This window comes from Mirounga angustirostris, unplaced genomic scaffold, assembly GCF_029215605.1.
Source record: "Mirounga angustirostris isolate CCGP_5_RB_7025 unplaced genomic scaffold, mMirAng1.0.hap1 SCAF_11, whole genome shotgun sequence".
Classification (NCBI taxonomy): domain Eukaryota; kingdom Metazoa; phylum Chordata; class Mammalia; order Carnivora; family Phocidae; genus Mirounga; species Mirounga angustirostris.
Genome location: NW_026991719.1, coordinates 42,998,930 through 43,018,672, shown reverse-complemented (window position 1 = coordinate 43,018,672; position 19,743 = coordinate 42,998,930). Strand labels below are relative to the sequence as shown.

Genomic DNA, 19,743 nt, shown 5'->3' with positions numbered 1-19,743 from the left:
TCGAGGTCAAATAATTACCAAAAAAAGACAGTAAGAATGGAAAGTAGCAGTTCTCTGAGGATGATACCTCTATGAGTAAATGACAAAACCAATGCTTGCATAGCTTCTTTCCAGTACATCTCATAGGCACTTGGCCACCCATGTAACATGTTGTTAAGAAATGGTTAACATCTAACATGTGGGTAATATCTGAATGAATGGCTGAAATTCGGAGTCAATAAATATTTGAATTAGCAGCAGGGTCAGTGATAGCAATCTTGCTTCTTTGAATGTAAGACAGTACTCTTCTAGCATAATTCTACCACTCGGGACTACACAGAGCAAGTCTAATTATTCTTGTGACAGCCCTTCAGCTACTGAAGACATTTACCATGTCTCCTATAAATTTCCATTCTAGACCAAATAACTTGACTTCCTGTAACTATTCTTCACATGATACAGTTTTCTGTCCCCTCAGCATCAGGCTCCACATAAGGAGCCTGACTTTGTGCCAGTTAGAGAAGAGTGGCAGGGCTCTAGATAATTCAAGCAGCTACAACACCCTTCTAATTCTTCATAAATGATCATGCTCCTTAACCGGGGATGGGTAAGAAGGAACAAAAGGGAAGTAATAAATAAATAAATAACTATAGAAATTATAAAGAGTACTCTTAGTCTCAAAGGAGGAAACAAATTTGACAAAATTTATCTCAAATTCCAAAACTCAAAGACCATCTTCTGCAAAGATGAATAAATGGAGAAAATAACCCATTTACATGAAAAATAACAAGCAATTTTTCAAGGAGAAATGTTCTGAGAAACCAGAGCAAGTGTCTACTTATGAAAGCTTTTCACTTCAAAGAACTGAAATAAACTTAAAAAGTATACTCCCGGGGCACCTGGGTGGCTCAGTTGGTTAGGCGACTGCCTTCGGCTCAGGTCATGATCCTGGAGTCCCTGGATCAAGTCCCGCATCGGGCTCCCTGCTCGGCAGGGAGTCTGCTTCTCCCTCTGCCCCTCCCCCCTCTCATGTGCTTGCTCTCTCTCATTCTCTGTCAAATAAATAAATAAAATCTTAAAAAAAAAAGTATACTCCCCACAAGATCTGAGAGAACACTGAATCTATGAAAAGAGAACACTCTGAGATCCAGAAAGACTGGTTTCTGATGAAAAAGCAATTACTTAATTAAAAAATGTAACAGGGGAAGTGAATAGTACATTCAGTTATGACAAAAATCAAATCAATATTTCAAAGGCTGCTTTAAGAAATTCTCCCAGAACTGAGAGGTAAGAGAGAGTTGAAGATAATGAATGAAAACCTGAGACACAAGAACAAATTCTGGAGATACACACACACACACACACACAGAATGAGATAAGAGGCCAAAGAGAGATAATGATAAAAATTTCTCTGAGCCAGTCTCTCCTCCAGCCATCCAAGATGCTGAAAGGAAAGAAGGCTAAGGGGAAGAAGGTGGCCCCTTGGCAGGAAGCCAAGGTGGTGGTCAATCCCCCGTTTTAGAAAAGGTCCAAGAATTCTGGCATTGGACAGGACATCCAGCCCAAAAGGGACCTCACCCACTTTGTCAAATGGCCCTGCTACATCAGGCTGCAGCGGCAAAGGGCTATTCACTATAAATATCTAAAAGTCCCTCCTATGATTAACCAGTTCACCCAGGCCTTGGACCACCAAAGAGCTACTCAACTGCTTAAGCTGGCCCACTAATACAGACCAGAGACCAAGCAAGAGAAGAAGCAGAGATTGTTGGCCCAGACTGAGAAGAAAGCTGCTAGCAAAGAGGATGTCCCCACTAAGAAGTTGCCTATCCTTCCAGCTGGGGTTAATACTGTCACCACCTTGGTGGAAAACAGGAAGCCTCAGCTGGTAGTGATTACACATGATGTGGATCTCACTGAGCTGGTTGTCTTCATGCCTACCCTGTGTCATAAGATGGGGGTTCCCTACTGCATTATCAAGGGGAAGGCCAGGCTGAGATGTCTGGTCCACAGGAAGACCTGCACCACTGTCACCTTCCTACAGGCTAACTCAGAAGACAAAGAAGCTCTGGCTAAGCTGGTGGAAGCTATTAGGACCAATTACAATGACGGGTATGATGAGATCCACCGTCGCTGGAGAGGCAAAGTCCTGGGTCTAAAGTTGGTGGTTCGCATTGCCAAGTTGGAAAAGGCAAAGGCTAAAGAACTGGGACCAAACTGGGCTAAGGGTATGCTGTTGAATTTTCTGAACATAAAAGTAATAAAAATTATCTTTCAAAAAAAATTTTCTCTAAGCCAAAGAAAGATTGAATCTTCAGACTAAAAGAACTCACAATATACTGGACAAAATTAAGGAAAACATATCTACATCTAGAAATGTCAAAAATAATTATTTGTAGGGAAGGTAATGTATTAAACAATAATAATATGGATCTAAAAGTCTCAGTTATCTTGACTAAAAATAGAAGCAGAAATAAACTAAAAAGTGTGCAAATTATCTCATCATACTCCAGAGGCAATTAATAGATAAGGTTCACTAGAGAGGCTGATTAAATAATGGGCTATATCCATATAATAGAATATTATGCAACACTTTAAAAGAATAAGGTAGATCTATAATTATATGGAAAGATTACTAAGACATTCTTAAAAGAGCAAGATGCAGAGCAATGTGTACAGCATGACCTATTCATAACAAAAATATCATAAAACCCACACTCATTAAAAAGCTGCATTTTTATGCCTATATGTGTGTACATTCATGCATTACTCATAAAATTTAAGATTTTTTAAAATTTTATTTTATTTTGTTATGTTAGTCACCATACAATACATCATTAGTTTTTGATGTGGTGATCCATGATTCATTGTTTTCGTATAACACCCACTGCTCCATGTGGTATGTGCCCTCCTTAATACCCATCACCGGGCTAACCCATCCCTCACCCCCCTCCCCGGTATGTTTCTCGGATTTTTAAAGAAAAGATAGTCAAAACTTAATAAAAGTGATAACATACACATAAAAGGATCTGGAAGGATACACACTAAATTATTTATAGCTGTTATCTCTGAGGAATAAGAAGAAAACGGTTGATTTTATTCATATACATATACACAAATATATATGAATACATACACACCTTATGAATATATATTAATTGATAGTTTAAAAAATTGTATGGGGCAGAGGATTTAAGGTGAGATGGAGGGGGTGAAGAAATGCCAGGAGAAATAAACTAAACAATGATTGTGGATGGTTACCACACTGCTCTTAGACTTTGCTAAGTAAAGCAGAAAAATAAATTAGCATATAAATTATATAATTAAATCAAAATTAATTGATATAATGATCTTTTGTATTCTAGAGAATACCTGTTTTCTACAAACATCAGTGAATCATTTATAAAAACCCATTATATCTGAAGCCATGAAGAAAATCTCATTAACTTAAGAAAAACAGAAATTATCATTCAGGTCACATTCTCAACACACAGTACAATAAATCTAGAAATTGGCAATAAAAGGATAAACCAAACAAACTAAAGAAAAGAAAAGCATTTGAAAAAAATGGTAAGCACTATTCTTAAAGAAAAAACAAAACCTAGGTCAATAAGGAAATAAAAATTGCAATCACAGTTTACTGAGAAAAAAACAAGACAGCTACAACACTATCTTTCAAAATTAATGGAATGTAATCAGAACTGTTACTTAGAAGAAAATGTATACCTTTAAAGCTTTTATTCTGAAGTCAGAAATAATTAAAATAGACTAAGCACGCATTTTAAGAAGCTAAGGAAGACAACAGAATAAACCTTAATAAACTAAGAGTAAATTAACAAATATTAAAGCAGATGTCAATAATTTTTTTAAAAAAGAAAAGCTATATAAATATATCCATGAACTGGTTCTTTGACCAGAAAACTGAATGAAACTCCTGCAAGGAACACTGAAGACAGCATGCACATGTATGCAAACACATGAAAGCAAGCTAACACATCACACACATTTTAAATGAAAAAATAAATAATTACAAAGAATTATAAAAGAATACCATGTATAGTCTATGACAGTAGCTGTGAAAAACCAACAAAATGAATGAATTTTAAATACGATATAAACCACAAAAATGACTCAAGAAGAATAATAAATCCTTAGTAGGCCAATAATCATCAATGTTATTAGAGTTACCAAAGAATGACACACATAAATGGCACCATGCATCAATAAGTTCATGGGCCAGTTCACCAAGGAAAATAATTCCTGTGTTAAACTTAATACTATAGGAAAATTTTTCTAGTTATGTTAGGCTAGAACAGTCCTAGTACCACAACTTAATAAAGACAGCACCAAAAACTTACAAAGGAATCTTATTTGTGAATATAGAAGCAAAAATTCTAAATAAAGTATAAGCAATCAAATCCAACAGTAAATTAAATAAACCATGACTAAGTTCAGCAACGTAGATGAATACAAAGTAAGTACAGAGTATGGTGACTAACATAGCATAATAAAATAAAAAAAATAAGTACAGAAAAATATTAATTGCTTTCTCAATATATGAATAAATTTAAGAATTAAAGAAAAAAGGATAATATTCATAACATTAAAAAAATTCCTCAATACCCAAGAAAAACCTTTCAAGTCAGCAAGCCCAATATGAAGAGAATCTTTTAAAACTTAAAATTACAAAAGAAGATCTGTAAATTCTCCCTGAATTAATCCCAACAGGTTATTTTTGAAAAGCTGACAAAACTATTCTACCGCTCACCTGGAAGAATTACTGTGTGAGAACCATGAATATTTTGTAAAATAAGTAAAGAGGCAATAAATGTGTTACAAACCATAATAATAAAAACAGCATACTACTGATATTAGAATAGACAAATGTACTAAGGAATAGAATTGGAAAGACCATAAACAAACCCAAGTATATGTGATTAAAGATTAAGAGGGACAAACTTCCAGTTATAAAACAAGTAAGTCACACAGGTGAGAAGTAGAGCATAGGGAATACAGTCAATAATACTGTAATAATGCTGTATGGCAACAGATGGTAACTACACATTGTGGTGAGCATGGAGTAATGTACAGAATTGTTGAATCACTATGTTGCACATCTGAAACTAATATAACACTGTATGCTATCTATACTTCAATTATAAAAAAATATGTCAATTCAAACCAGTGGATAATGAAAACCAATAAATGGTATTAGAATAACTGGATAATCATTGGGGTAAGGTGTATAGGTGCTGACACCAAAATCAAAATAAATTCCAGACAAAGATTTAAAAATGTGAACATGAGACTATAAATGTTCTAGAAAAAATTCAGAGAAATATTTAAATTATGACTGGGTAAGACTTTTCTAACCAAGAAACAAATCTTAAAACCATAAAGAAAAAAACTGATGGACCTAACTACTTAAAATGCCAATGCTACTGTACATCAACTTAAAAAAACATATTAAAATTTTTCATTTATCAGATGGCAAAAAATAGAACACTCTATTTTGCTAAGATTATGAGAAAATCACTTTTCTTCAGTATAAATACAATGGGCATGATATTTCAGAATAGTGCCTATATGTACAAAAATTCTAAATGTGCATTGCTTTGATCTAATACTTCTATTCCTAGTAATTTAATACAGAAAAACAATAGTACAGTCATGAACCATGGAAGCATATGCATGTTCCCTATAGGGTTATTTCTAAGAGCAAAATTTAGAAATAACCTAAATGTCCATTAATAGGGGGTTGGATCCATAATGACAGTTGAAGAACAGAATACTATGTAGTCAACATAAATGATATAGAAATATATCAATTTATCTGGAAAGATGTCACAATTACATGAACATGGTTTCACAAAACACTATAAAGAGGATATAACTAATCTCCAATGTGTGTGTTCCTAGCAGATTTTCAAAATACACAAAGCAAACAATGACAAGACTGAAAAAATATATAAATTCACAATTATAATTGAAAATTTCAGTACTCTTCTCAACAACAGAATTAGTACACAGAAAAACAGCAAGGATAATGAAGAAATTAACAACATTAACCAACTGGATCCAACGGACATTTATCGAACACTCCATCCAACAGCAACAGAATACACATTTTCTCGAGTGCACTTGGAACATTCAACAAGACAGACCACATCTGGGTATTAACCCTTTAAATTTTTAAAGAATTAAAATAATACATAGTGTTTTCTTTGACCACAATGGAATTAAACTAGAAACTGATAACAGAAAAATAACAGCAAAAACTCCAAACACTTGGATATCAAATGACAAACTTCTAAATAGTCCAAGGATCACAGAGGATGTCTCCCAAAATTTGTGGCATGCAGCTAAAGCAGTGCTTAGGGAGAAATGTATAGCATTAAATGCTTCTATTAAAAAAGAAGAAAGGTCTTAAATCAATAACCTGAGCTTCCACCTTAAGAAACTAGAAAAAGAAGAGCAAATTAAACTCAAAGCAAAAGGAAACTATAAAAATTGGAGCAGATACCAATAAAACTGATAAGAAAATGAATGAAATGAAAACCTGGTTCTTTGAGAAGATCAATAAAATTGATAAGCTTCTAGCAAGATTGATAAACAAAAAGAAGACACAAATTACCAAATATCAGGAATGAAAGAGTGAATAATAAGGGAATACAGGAACAACTCTATGCATATAAATTAGACTTAGATGAAATGGACCAATTCCTTGAAAACCACAAACCACAAATCAAGTCACCTGAAACAAAACAGGTAACTTGAGTAATCTTAGAACCATTAAAGAAATTATATTCTTAGTTAAAATCCTTCAGGAAAAAGAAAAAAAAACTTCAGGCACAAATAACTTCACTTGTGAATTCTACAGAACATTTAAAGAATAAGTAACATTAATTCTACACATCTCTTCTAGAAAAGAGAAGAGGGAGATACTCTCAAATTATTTTATAAAGTCAGTATCATCCTCATACCAAAACCAAAGACAGTACAAAAATACAAAAAGAATACTACAGAGAAACGCCCATCATAAACAGATACAAAAATCCTCAACAAAATATCAGCAAATAAAATCCAGCAATATTTAAAAAGAATAATACACCAGGACCAAGTGGGATTTATCCCAGGAATGAGGCTGCTTCAATATTTGAAAATCAATCAACATAATCTACCATATTAATAGTCTAAAACAAATAAAATTGTATAAACAGATGCAGATGGAAAAAGCATTTTACAAAATTCAACATCCATTCATGATAAACATACATCAGCAAACTAGGAATGGAAAGTAAATATCTCAACCTGATCAAGGGTGTCTACAAAAACTCTACAGTTAAGATCATACTAATGGTGAAAGACTAACTGCTTTCTTCCTAAGATCAGGAACAAGGCAAGGTTGTCCACTCTCACTGTTGCTATTCAACATAATAGAAGTCCTATGCAGTGGAATAAAACACAAAAATGAAAGTAAAAGCATGCACATTGGAAAGGAAGAAATAACACTGTCCCCATTTGCAAATGGCATAATTGTCTATGTAGCTAATCTCAAGAAATCTATAAAAACAAAAGAACTCCTAAGAATTAATAAGTAAGTTTTAGCAAGGTCATAGAATACAAGGTCAATACACAAATATCAATATTTCATACTAGTAGTATACAAATGGAAAACTACATTTTTAAAAATATCATTTACAATACTACACCTGAAACTAATGCTGTACTATATGTAGGCTAGTTGAATTTAAATTAAGAAAAATATCATTTACAGTAGCTCCAAGAAAAGAAAATATTTTGGTATAAATCTAACAAAACACGTACAGGATCTATATGGTAAAAAGACAGAAATCAAAGAAAACCGAAATAAACGAAAGACATACCACATTCGTGGGTATAGAAGATTCAACACAGAAAAGATCTTAATTCTTTTCAAACTGACCTATAGATGTGTGTTGATGGTCCGCAAGACCACCCCAAGGTACAATGATTCCTAGTCAGAGGACTCAGCATATAGTCATACTCATGGCTACGATTTATTATAACAAAAGACAGAAAGCAAAATCAAGTAAATGAGAACATGGGCAAAACTTGCCAAAAACAAGAAACAAGCTTCCAAGAGTCTTATTCCAATAAAGTCAATCGCTCAGGATGCACTTAGTTCCTCCAGGAATTAGATGTGACAATACATGTAAAGTGCTGTCTACCAGGGAAACTCAGTGCCTAAGATTTTATTGGGAGCTAGTCATGTAAACACTCTCTGCCTAGCATGTGCCAAAATTTCAGACTCACAAAAGGAAAGCAGGTGTTCAGAATAAACCACATTGCTTTTTTTTTTTTTTTACTAATATATAATGTATTATTTGTTTCAGGAGTACAGGTCTGTGATTCATCAGTCTTACACAATTCACAGCGCTCACCACAGCACATACCCTCCCCAGTGTTCATCACTAAACCACATTGTTAATACAAAGAGTTTAGGCACAGTTATCATTAAGGGAGGGTTTTATAGCAGTGTAGGGAACTGTTTACCAGTCAACTTCTCAGATGCCCAGACATGGGCCAACTTTGCAAACAGGACTTTCTAAGGATAGCAGTATTTGGCCTGTTAACTCTTTTCTGCACAAGATGTAACTCAATTCCAATCAAACTCTCAGCAGGATTTTTTTGTAGATATAAACAAACTGATTCTAAAATTTATATAGAAAAGCAAATGAACTAGAATAAAACAATTATGGAAAAAAAAAAGAATGGAGCTGGACGGATCACATCACCAAGTTTTAAGACCTACTATAAAACTACAGGAATAAAGACAGTGTGATATTGGCAAAGTGACAGACACAGAGATCAATAAAACAGAATAAAGTATAGAAATAAGTATAGAAATAGATCCACACAAATAAGGTCAACAGATTTTTGGCAAAGATGCAAAAGCAATTTAGTAGGAAAAAAGTATATTTTCCCACAAATGGTGTTAGAACAAATGGAGATATATATGCAAAAAAAAAATGAACTTAGACCTCAAAAACCTCATACTATACAAAAATTAACTCAAAATGGATTACAGGGGCACCTGGGTGGCTCAGACCATTAAGCGTCTGCCTTCAGCTCAGGTCATGATCCCAGCGTCCTGGGATCGAGCCCCGCATCGGGCTCCCTGCTCAGCAGGAAGCCTGCTTCTCCCTCTCCTATTCCCCCTGCTTGTGTTCCCTCTCTGTCTCTATGTCAAATAAATAAAATTTCTTTAAAAATCTTTTTAAAAAAATGGATTACAGATTTAATGTTAAAACTATGAAACTTTCAGATAAAATATGAGAAAATATTCATGACCTAGGTTCAGGCAGAGAATTCTTAAAAAGCACAATCCATAACAGAAAACACTGAAAAACTAGACTATCAAAATTAAAAAAAAAAAAATTTTGCTCTAAGACCCAAATAAGAGAATAAAAAGGCTACAGACTGGTAGGATATATTTGTAAATCACATATCCAATACAGAATTTGTATCCAGAATATGTAAAGAACTCTCAATAACTTGACACAAAGAAAATATACTATATATTGGCTAATTAAACATAATAAAAAAAAAACTACCCATTTAAGAAATGGGCAAGACTTAAGACACTTGACCAAAGAGGATATATGGATGACAAGTAAGTATGATGTTCAACATTATTAGCCCTTGAGGAAATGCAAATTAAAACTATGGTGAGAGGGGCGCCTGGGTGGCTCAGTCGTTAAGCGTCTGCCTTCGGCTCAGCTCATGATCTCAGGGTCCTGGGATCGAGCCCCACATCGGGCTCCCTGCTCAGCGGGAAGCCTGCTTCTCCCTCTCCCTCACTTGTATTCCCTCTCTCGCTGTGTCTCTCTCTGTCAAATAAATAAAATCTTAAAAAAAAAAAACTATGGTGAGACTCCTCTACCCACCTATTAGATGGTTAAAATTAAAAAAATACTAATACCAAGTGCTGACAAGGATACAGAGCAACCAGAACTCTTACGTACTACAGGTGGATCTCATGGGAATTATGGTGAATGATAAAAGTCAATCTCAAAAGGTTATGTACTGTATGATTTCATTTATATACCATTTATGAAATTACAAAGATATAGATGTGAAAACAAATTAGGAGTTCCCAAGAACAGGAAGGTGAGGGGAGGAAGACAGCTGTTGCTATAAAAGGGTAACATGAGGGATCCTTGTAGTAATGGAACAACTGTGGTGGTAGTGCTTACAAAATTTTTATGTTTGATAAACTATACAGACGAAACACACACAACAAATAAATGCATGTAAAACTTATGAAATTTAAATAAGGCCTGTAGACCTTAATTATGACTATAGTATAGTTATGTGAAATGTTACCATCGGAAGAAAGTAGGTGAAAGTTACACAGGACTTCCCTATACTGTTTTTTGCAATTTCTTATGAATCTTATTTCAAAACAAATGTTAAAATTTCGTAGAACTATATACCCAAAAGTCCAATTTACCATTTAAAAATATGAAAATTAAAGTTATAAAAACACTATATATGTTTTCTAGAACTGTGATTCTCTATCAAAAGGTGTACATTAACATCACTTGTGGAGGGGCGCCTGGGTGGCTCAGGTGTTTGGGCGTCTGCCTTCGGCTTGGGTCATGATCTCGGGGTCCTGGGATCAAGCCCCACGTTGGGCTCCCTGCTCAGCAGGGATCCTGTTTCTCCCTCTGCCTGCCACTCCCCCTGCTTGTGCTCTCTCTCTCTCTCTCTCTCTCTCTCTCTCTGACAAGTAAAATCTTTAAAAAAAATCACTTGTGGAGCTTTATAAAAATATATGTGCCTCTTTACCCAAAAAATACAAAAACACTAATTCAAAGGGATACATGCACCCCTATGTTTACTGCAGCATTACTTACAATAGCCAAACTGTGGAAGCAGCTCAAATGTCCATCGATAGATGAATGGATAAAGAAGATATGGAATATTGTTCAGCCATAAAAAAGAATGAAATCTTGCCGTTTGCAACAACATGGATGGAGCTAGAGAGTATGATGTTAAGTGAAGTAAGTCCATCAGAGAAAGACAAATACCATATGATCTTACTCATGTGTGGAATTTAAGAAACAAAACAAAAGAATAAAGGAAAAAGAGAAAGACAAACCAAGAAACAGACTCTAACTATAGAGAACAAACTGATGGTTACAAGAGGGGAGGTGGGTGGGGGGGATGGGTGAAATAGGTGATGGGGATTAGAGAGTACACTTATCATGATGAATAAAAGTAATAAAAAATTCTTTTTAAAAAAACAGAAAATATATATATGTGCCTGGGCCACACCCCCACAATTCTGATCTGATAGTATGGGATGGGACCTGGGCATCTGTGATTCTATGATCCATGCACTAGAGGTACACCTCTAAAGTAGATGACCACCACTTAAGGTGGAGGAATATATACACACACAAATATTAACTGTGGTTGTGAGTTGTGGGATCACAGGTAATTATAGTTTATTACTTTGCTATAACAAATGTGAGTTTCTGTGCAATAAAAATAACAAAAGCTTTTTTTTTTTTTAAGATTTTATTTATTTATTTGAGAGAGAGAGAATGAGAGAGAGCACATGAGAGGGGGGAGGGTCAGAGGGAGAAGCAGACTCCCTGCCGAGCAGGGAGCCCAATGCGGGACTTGATCCAGGGACTCCAGGATCATGACCTGACCCGAAGGCAGTCGCTTAACCAACTGAGCCACCCAGGCGCCCAATAACAAAAGCTTTTTAAAATAAGATTCAGTTCATCATTCCAGCTAGTAGAGATATTTTATCTCTGATATCCATTTATTTCCTAACCCTATTCCTAGTCTCACGCCATGCAATATTTGATGAGTTTATCTTTTCTGTTCTCATTTACATTACTAATAAAAATGTTGATTAGAACAAAGTCCACTGGCAATCTTCTAGAAGTCTCCTTCTAGCTTAATAATGATCAGCAATCTTTGGGATCAGCTTTACTTACATAAGATCTACCCAAATTCTACTCTTTTTTAAAAAAAGATTTTATTTATTTATTTATTTATTTATTTATTTATTTGAGAGGGTTGGGGAGAGAGGGGCAGAGGGAAAAGGAGAGAGAGAATCTCAAGCAGACTCCCAGCTGAACGCGGAGCCCAAGGTAGGGCTTGATCTCACCATCCTGAGATCATGACCTGATCCAAAACCAAGAGTTGGACACTCAACTGATTGAGCCACCAAGACACCCCCAAATTATACTCTTATCTATTATTATTTTTATAAGATGAGAGGCATTTTCATGCTTTACTGATATCCAAATAAATCGTGTCTACCATATTTTCCTGGTCTGTTACTTCAAAGTGACCCTGAACCACTCCTCTGGTACTCAATAAAGGATATTAAACTATATTACCTTTTCTTCCTAATTATATAGTTAAGACTCTTCTGGGCATAGCCTATGCCTTATATTTTCTTGCAAACCATTCAATTCCATTCATTCAACAAATATTTATCGACACTCCACTATGTGCCAGGTATTATTCTGGACTCTCCTTCCTTTGTGTAAAATGATAATTAAGTATTCATAGCACTATTCCCTCAACATCCAACCCTGGACAAATAACTACCTGCCATGTCTGGTCCTGCCATGTCTGCCACACTGTCCCTCCTATCACCGATCTCACCCAAAGCTTGAAAAGACTTTGTCACTGACCCCTATCCAAATCATTAAATAGACTTTTACAAAATTTTGAGAATGATTAAACTACCATACCATCGTTGCCTCTTTTAGAAATAGTCTCTCCTTCCGCTGGGTTCTCACAGTATCTTATGTATAACATTCTTACAGTACCTAGTATATTCTACTTTTTATTGTACTCATATCTGTCTGCGTGTCTTATCTTGCCCCCTAGATCATAAGCTCCCTGAAGGCAGGAACCGTGGCTCAGCTCTGTAGACCCAGAAAATTTTCACCATGCCTGGCATCTGGCGATACTGAATGAAAATCAATAAAGAGAAGAGCAGCCCCTTAAAGCAGCAGTTGTCAGGCTTACCTGCACCTCTACCAACCAGTCCACAAGAATGGCCCTCATGCAACTGCTGATGTCAGTCTGCCTGCTCATGTATTTTTTAAGTATGAACTTTTCCTGGCAGCAATAAAAAAGAAATATTAATCCATAAACTCTTCTTATCGTTCAAAAATTGTAACTTAGGAAAAAAATACTTGCAACTAACATCTCAGAAAAAGAAACTGTAACAACATAATTAACTTCTTCAGTTCTAACTCATTATTTTCAGCTGGTATCAGGGGCCAATCAAAGTCTCCTTTTCCAGACAAGTTCTAGTTATCCTTGGGAAATGGATGCACATCATATTCAAGCATCAGGGTGGATATGGAGGAGTCCAGGGGGAATATGGAATATGGGCAGGAACACACCTATGACTACAGATGAATACCAAAGAGGATCTGCCCCTTCTTTGCAATTCAATCTAAAGCACAATGCCATGCTGTGTAGAGCAGTGGTTCGCAAACTTTAACACATATACCACCTGGGGATCTTTAAAATTCACATTCTAATTTAGAAGGTCTGGGTGGGGCTAGGTTTCTGCATTTCTAACAAGATCCCAAGTGAAACTGACACTGCTGAGCTAAGGCCCATACTTGTAGTATAACAAAATTATCTCTTACTTCCTCCAAGCTACACTAGAAAAAGTGAAGGGTCTGGAGTCAGTAAATCAAATGTTATGTCTCTAAAGACAAGATATTCATCCTCCCTCTTATGCATGGCCTGCTAAAATTTTAGTTGGTAGATAATCTTGGTTCCATCTGTTCCATTTAGAGAGAGAAGAAAATTTGGAATCAACCAATTTTAGTGGTCTGGCTGATTTTAAAGGAGGAAGAAAATGTCACCAGTTGGAGAGTGATTCTACATATGATGCCAGAAATTTGCATAGGGAAGGGAAAAGATCTCAAAGAACAGCCACTCAGAAGACGACTACTATTTTTGTGTCTGAGACTGTCTCCTCAACAATTAGAGGCACAGGCTTATGGTCTTCAAGGTAATCAGACTTTTAGCCCATATCCCAGCTCTCCCATATACTAGTTGTGTGATTCTGAGCAGTTTCTCCAATCTATAAAAAGGAGATAATAATACATACCATCATGAAGTTATTGGGAGAATTAAACAAAATAATGTCTATAAACCCCTTAGCCTCAATGTCCCTAACTTATGGTAAGCTACCAGTTGATGTCAGTTGTTGCTGTTATTATTTTAATCATCATTATTACTTCCCCTTTCAACTTGCATTTGAAGGATGGAATGATGAGGAAATGAGACCTAGAAATCCTTCCCCTCCAACAGCCACCTACATACCTCTCTCTCTTTCATGTAACTGAAGATATCCTTGGCATATGTTGGGTTGAAAAATGGATCACTGTGGTTCTTGTCAATATCCTCCAATGGGGTTACCTGCTTGGAAATCACCAAAAAGATATTAGGAGGAGAAAGATTCCAAGGAAGGCTTAGCACATACACATAAAGGATACACTTCTTTCTTCCCACTGTCATCTTCTGCTAAGGTTCCTCAAGCCTCATATATCCTGGGTCACAACAGAGCGCCCCTTGGTTCTTCAATCCTCATACTGCCAAGTGACCAAGAAATGTTTAGTCCTTCTTGTACACGCCTGCTCTGCCCTAGGAACTAGGCACCATTTTTACAGGTAAGTTCAAGACTCTCCAGGAAAAACACTCTTATTTTACTATTTCAACTTATGTCACGTATCTTCTTGGGTCACTTGTTTTGTCCCAATGCTTTGATCTAACCCAATTCATCTTCTTGGTAGCCTTTTCCTCCCTTCTACACCTCTACCCAGTTTGTTTTGCCTACAAGAGGGGTATTTCTCCTCCTGCTTGCCAAATCTCATTCCTTCATCCTTCCAATTTTCAACTTAAATACCATCTTCCTTGGGAGATGCCTCTGTAGACTTTACTCATCTTTGACTGGAGTCCACTGTAATGCAGATTGCAATTACTAAGAAAGGCAATTTACACACACACACACACACACACAATATTCCAGATCCTTGTGGGTATTCCTGGAATAAATAATTTCTAATTGTTTGGGTGTATTTCTATGCCAATCGGAAAGTCAAGAGATCCCACAAGGCCAACTTGATTTACTATAGCTTACTATATACATATCAATTGCTTAGGAAGGCAAAAAAAAATCTCTTTGCTAGCAGCCACCTACAGGACAACACATCATCTAATTTAAGAAGAAAGAGAACAGGATACCTCCTTCTGTGACCTCTTGCCCCAAGATGAGGAAGGTTTATTGGAACTGGATTCACAAGCACTGGACTTGCTTGTGATATTGAACTTGCCCACACTGGACAGGCCTGTTCTGGGTTCGGGGGCAGTGCTGGACACATATGAGCTGGTTTCAACTTGGAGGATCAAGAAATCTTTGAAAGAGTTATCTTCCTTTTGGGTGGGATTCTCTTGCAAGGCCAATGGCTCCTTCAGGGATAACTCCTTCCCAGTGGTGGGTTTCTCATTCAAGGCAAATGTCTCCTTGACATGGAATGTCTTGTTGAGGATAGGTTTCTCCTGAAAGGACAATGGCTCCTTGAAGAGGGTCTCCTTCTCCCTGCTGGGCTTCTCCTTCAAGGCCAAGGGCCCCCTCAGGGTAGCTTCTTCTTCAACTGTGGGATTCTCTTGCAAGGCCAAGGACTCCCTTGGGATGGGCCCCTCAAAGCTGGGCTTCTGGAAAGCCAGTGGTTGCTTAATAAAGGACTCTTCATTGGTGATATTCTCTTGCAAGGCCAAATGCTTCTTCAAGAGGAACACCTCCCCCTGAGCAATGGGTTTTTTCGTTAAAGATAATTGCTTCTCAAGGCTTGTTGCCACCTCAATGGAGAGCTCCTCCTTCAGAACCAATGGTTTATTTAAAAGGGATTCCTCTTCAGTAGTGCACTTCTCCTGCAAAGCCAACAGCTTCTTCAAGGAATCCTCTTTGGTATCAGTCTTCTTCTGCAAGCCCAAAGCCTTCCAGAAGAGGGACTCATCTTTGTTGGTAGGTTTAACATGCAATGAAAATGGCTCCTGAGAAAGGAATTCCTCCTCAGTAGTAGCCTTCTCCTCTAAGGTCAATGGTTCCTTAATATACAATTCTTCTTCAGTGGTGGTCTTTTCTGGCAAGGCCAATGGCTTAGTTGAGAAGGACACTTCCTGCAGAGTGGTGTGCTTCTCTTTCAATACAGGTGGATCCTGGAAGAGGAACTCCTCTTCAGTTATAGACTTTTTATTAAAGGGCAATAGCTTCTTAAAGAGTGACTCTTCTTCAGAGGTGGTCTTCTCTGAGACCAGTGGCTTCTTTAAGAGGAACATCTTCCCCTGCATGAATTGTTTTTTCTTTAAAGATAACGGTGTCTTGGTAAGGATTGCCTCCTCAGTTGAAGACTTCTTCCTAAGTGACACTGGCTCCATAAAGAAGGACTCCTTATCCTTGCTAATCATATTCTGCAAGTCTAACATTTCTTGGCAGATGGACATCATTATTTGAGAGGCACACTTTTTCTTCTTTAAAGATAAAGGCTCCTTGGTAGAGACTGCCTCATCTGTGGTATGTTTCTTCGGAACTGGGTCCATAAGAAATTCATCTTCACCATCAACATTCTCCTGCAATGCCCCTGGCTTCTTCAAAAGAGCCACCTCCCCATGCGTGGTATGCTTCTCGTGCAACATAGGTGATTCCTTGAAGAGAGACTCCTCCTCGGTGGTAGACTTCTTTTTAAAGGACAACTTGTCTCCAGAGGTTGCCTGTAATACTAGTGGCTTCTTCAAGCAGGACACCTTGCCCTGACTAGTACACTTTTTCTTCTTTAAAGATAATAGCATCTTGGTGGGGGTTGCCTCCTCAATGGTACGTTTCTTCTTAAAGGCCAAAGCCTCCTTTAAAAGTGACTCCTCCTCAGTTAGAGTCTTTTGCAAGGTCAAGGCCCTCAAGATGGACACGTCCTCCTGAGTGTTGTGCTCCTCTTGCAACATGGGTGGCTCATGGAAAAGGGACTCCTCAGTGGTGTCCTTCTTCTTAGGGGACCGTGGCTCCTTAATGAATGACTTCTCTCCAGAGGTGATCTTTTGCAATGCTAGTGGCTTCTTCAAGTGGTACATCTTCCCCTGAATGGTACACTTCTTCTTTACAGGTAACGGTTTCTTGGTGGGGTTTGTCTCCTTGGTAGTACGTTTCTTCCTAAGGGACATTGGCTCCATAAGATATTTATCCTTACTGTCCTTCTCCTCCTGCAATGCCTGTGGCTTCTTCAAGAGGACCACCTCCCCACCAGTGGTGTGCTTCTCTTGCAATGCAGATGGCTCCTGGAAGAGAGATTCCAATGGCTCCTTAATGAGTGCCTTCTCTCCAGAGGTGGTCTTCTGCAATTCTAATGGCTTTTTCAAGTGAGCCAAATTCCCTTGAATAGTACACTTCTTCTTTAAAGATAATGGCCTCAAGGTGAAGGTTGCCTCCTTGCTGGTAGGTTTCTTCTTGAAAGCCAGTGGCTCCTTAATGAGGGACTCCTCTTCAGAGGTGGTCTTCTGCAATACTAGTGGTTTCTTCATATGGGACACCTTCCCCTGAGTGGTATACTTCTTCTTCTTCCTTAAAGATAACTTCTTGGTGGGGGTTGCCTCCTCTGTTTTAGGCTTCTTTCTAAAGTTTGTTGGCTCCATAAAGAAGGAATCCCCTTCAACAGTGACGTCCTGCAAAGCCAAGTCCCCCTGATATGTACACATCTTCTTTAAAGATAATGTTCCTTTGGTGATGGCTGCCTTCTCAGTTTTATGCTTCTTCCCAAAAGTTATTGGCTCTACAACAAACTCATCAGCATTGTCAGCTTCCTCCTGTAAGGATGGTGGCTTCTCCATGAGGGATACCTCCCCCTGATTTGTGGACTTCTTTAAAGATAATGACCTCTCGAAAAGGCCTGTGTCCTCAGTAGTGAGTTCCTCTTTTAAAATTAATGGCTTTTTGAAAAATGATACCTCCTCAGTAGTGGTTGTTTTAGAGATGGTAGGTATCTCCAGAATGAGTGGTTTCTCCATAATATTTGGTACCAAGGTAGTAGAGACTACTACTGGTGAGGGTTCCAGCTTATAACTGTAAAGGAAACAATGTCTGATTAAGAAGAATGTAGTTCCTAGAATCCTCACCAACCATCTCATTTTGTTGCTATATTTATAAAAGGGGAAAGGACTTCAACCTCAAGAGACAGATTAAAGGGTAAAAATCAATTACCATAGTGAATCAACAAAGTAGCACACTATATAGTTTCTATGGCCTAGGTTCTCACACTTTTCTGAAAAATTTCCCCTAAAATCCAGGTTATACTTTACTAAATATGAATTATTTCCTTTATTTATATATAAAGTCTTTATTCTAATACCACATTGTATGAGTTATCTGCTATTATATCAGTCTCCCTCACTAGCTGCATTTATTTATCTTTGTCTATCAGCACCAGGCATCTGGTAAAATGCAGGCTGAAATTAATAGTTTGAAGGCTTATGAGAAAATTATGAGAAGCTTATGAAGGCTTAGAGAAAGGTGGGCTGGTACTTAATGGTGGTGGTATCTAACCACATCCCCTTCAACCTAAGCTATTCATGAGATATTTTCCCAATGGAGAGAATAAAAAGACCACAATAAACATTTGTTCACATGGGTCAGATTCAAAGCTTTGTTTTGAACAGGATTTCACGTCCAATTAGTAACTAACCTAGTGTGACCAAATCACTGGAGGACTAGAAATCAGAAGAGAGAATTGAAGGCATATACAATCATCAGTCTGAACAAGAGTAAATGCCCCCAAAACTAGATATTATATGATTCCATTTATATGAAATGTCCAGAACAGACATACCCATAGAGGTGTATCCACAAAAGAAAGTAGATTGGTAGTTGCCTGTGGCTGGAAAGGGGCAGGGAAGGGGGGGTAAAATGGGGGGGGTTGGGAAAAGAAAGGGACTGCTAATCGGTTCAAGTTTTTTGGGGGGTGTTGAAAAGTTCTAAAATTAGATAGTGGTGATGGCTGTACAACTCTATGAATATAATTTAAAAACCACTGTATTGTTTTTAAAAAAAAACCAAGAAAGTACCTGGAGAGGTTCCACGTGGCCAGATAGATTTCAGGTCCCTCCTGATGAGAACTTTTAAAGGTAGTCTCCAGATAATCTAGTTATGATAAAGAGTATGCCTTCTAGAGCTAACCTGCCTGGATGCAAATCCTGGCTCCTCCACCTACTGGCTGGGTGACCTTGGGCAAGTTAACTGTCTGTGCTTCACTTTTTTCACCTATACAATGGGGATCATATTACCTCTTTATAGGGTTGTTGTGAAAATTTGATCACTTAATATGCAATAAAAACATGTAAAACAAAGAATAGTTCAAAACTAACTGTATGCCAATAAATCAGGTAACTTAGATGAAATGGACAAATTCCTAAGAAGCCACAAACTACCAAAACTGACTTAAAAAAAAAAAACAGAAAATCTGAGTAGACCTATAAAAACCAAAAACATTGAATTAATATAAAAACTACCCACAAAGAAAAGTCCAGGCCCAGATGGTTTTGCTGTAGAATTCTACCAAACATCTAAAGAAGAATTAACACCAGTTCCCCATAAACAACCCCAAGAAATAGAAGATATGAGAACAGTTACCAACTCATTCTATGAAGCCAGTATTACTCGATACCAAAAACAAAGATATC

General features: G+C 37.2%; 1 protein-coding gene and 1 pseudogene across 7 annotated transcripts in view; one reads left to right on the top strand and one right to left on the bottom strand.

Moving 5' to 3' along the window:
• CCNB3 (cyclin B3) overlaps positions 1–19,743 on the bottom strand; it is a 91,749-nt gene that overhangs the window by 11,620 nt on the left and 60,386 nt on the right. For 6 of the 7 annotated variants that reach the window (XM_045877918.3, XM_045877928.3, XM_054507985.2 and 3 more), the window contains 3 exons: positions 15,265–18,130; positions 14,344–14,442; positions 13,024–13,116 (listed from right to left, as the gene is read on the bottom strand). In XM_045877918.3, the coding sequence (XP_045733874.2) occupies positions 13,024–13,116; positions 14,344–14,442; positions 15,265–18,130 (3,058 nt within the window). The remainder of the gene's footprint in view (positions 1–13,023; positions 13,117–14,343; positions 14,443–15,264; positions 18,131–19,743) is intronic. The other variant, XM_045877966.3, reaches the window with a different exon arrangement.
• On the top strand, positions 1,421–6,156 carry LOC123843180 (large ribosomal subunit protein eL8-like; annotated as a pseudogene).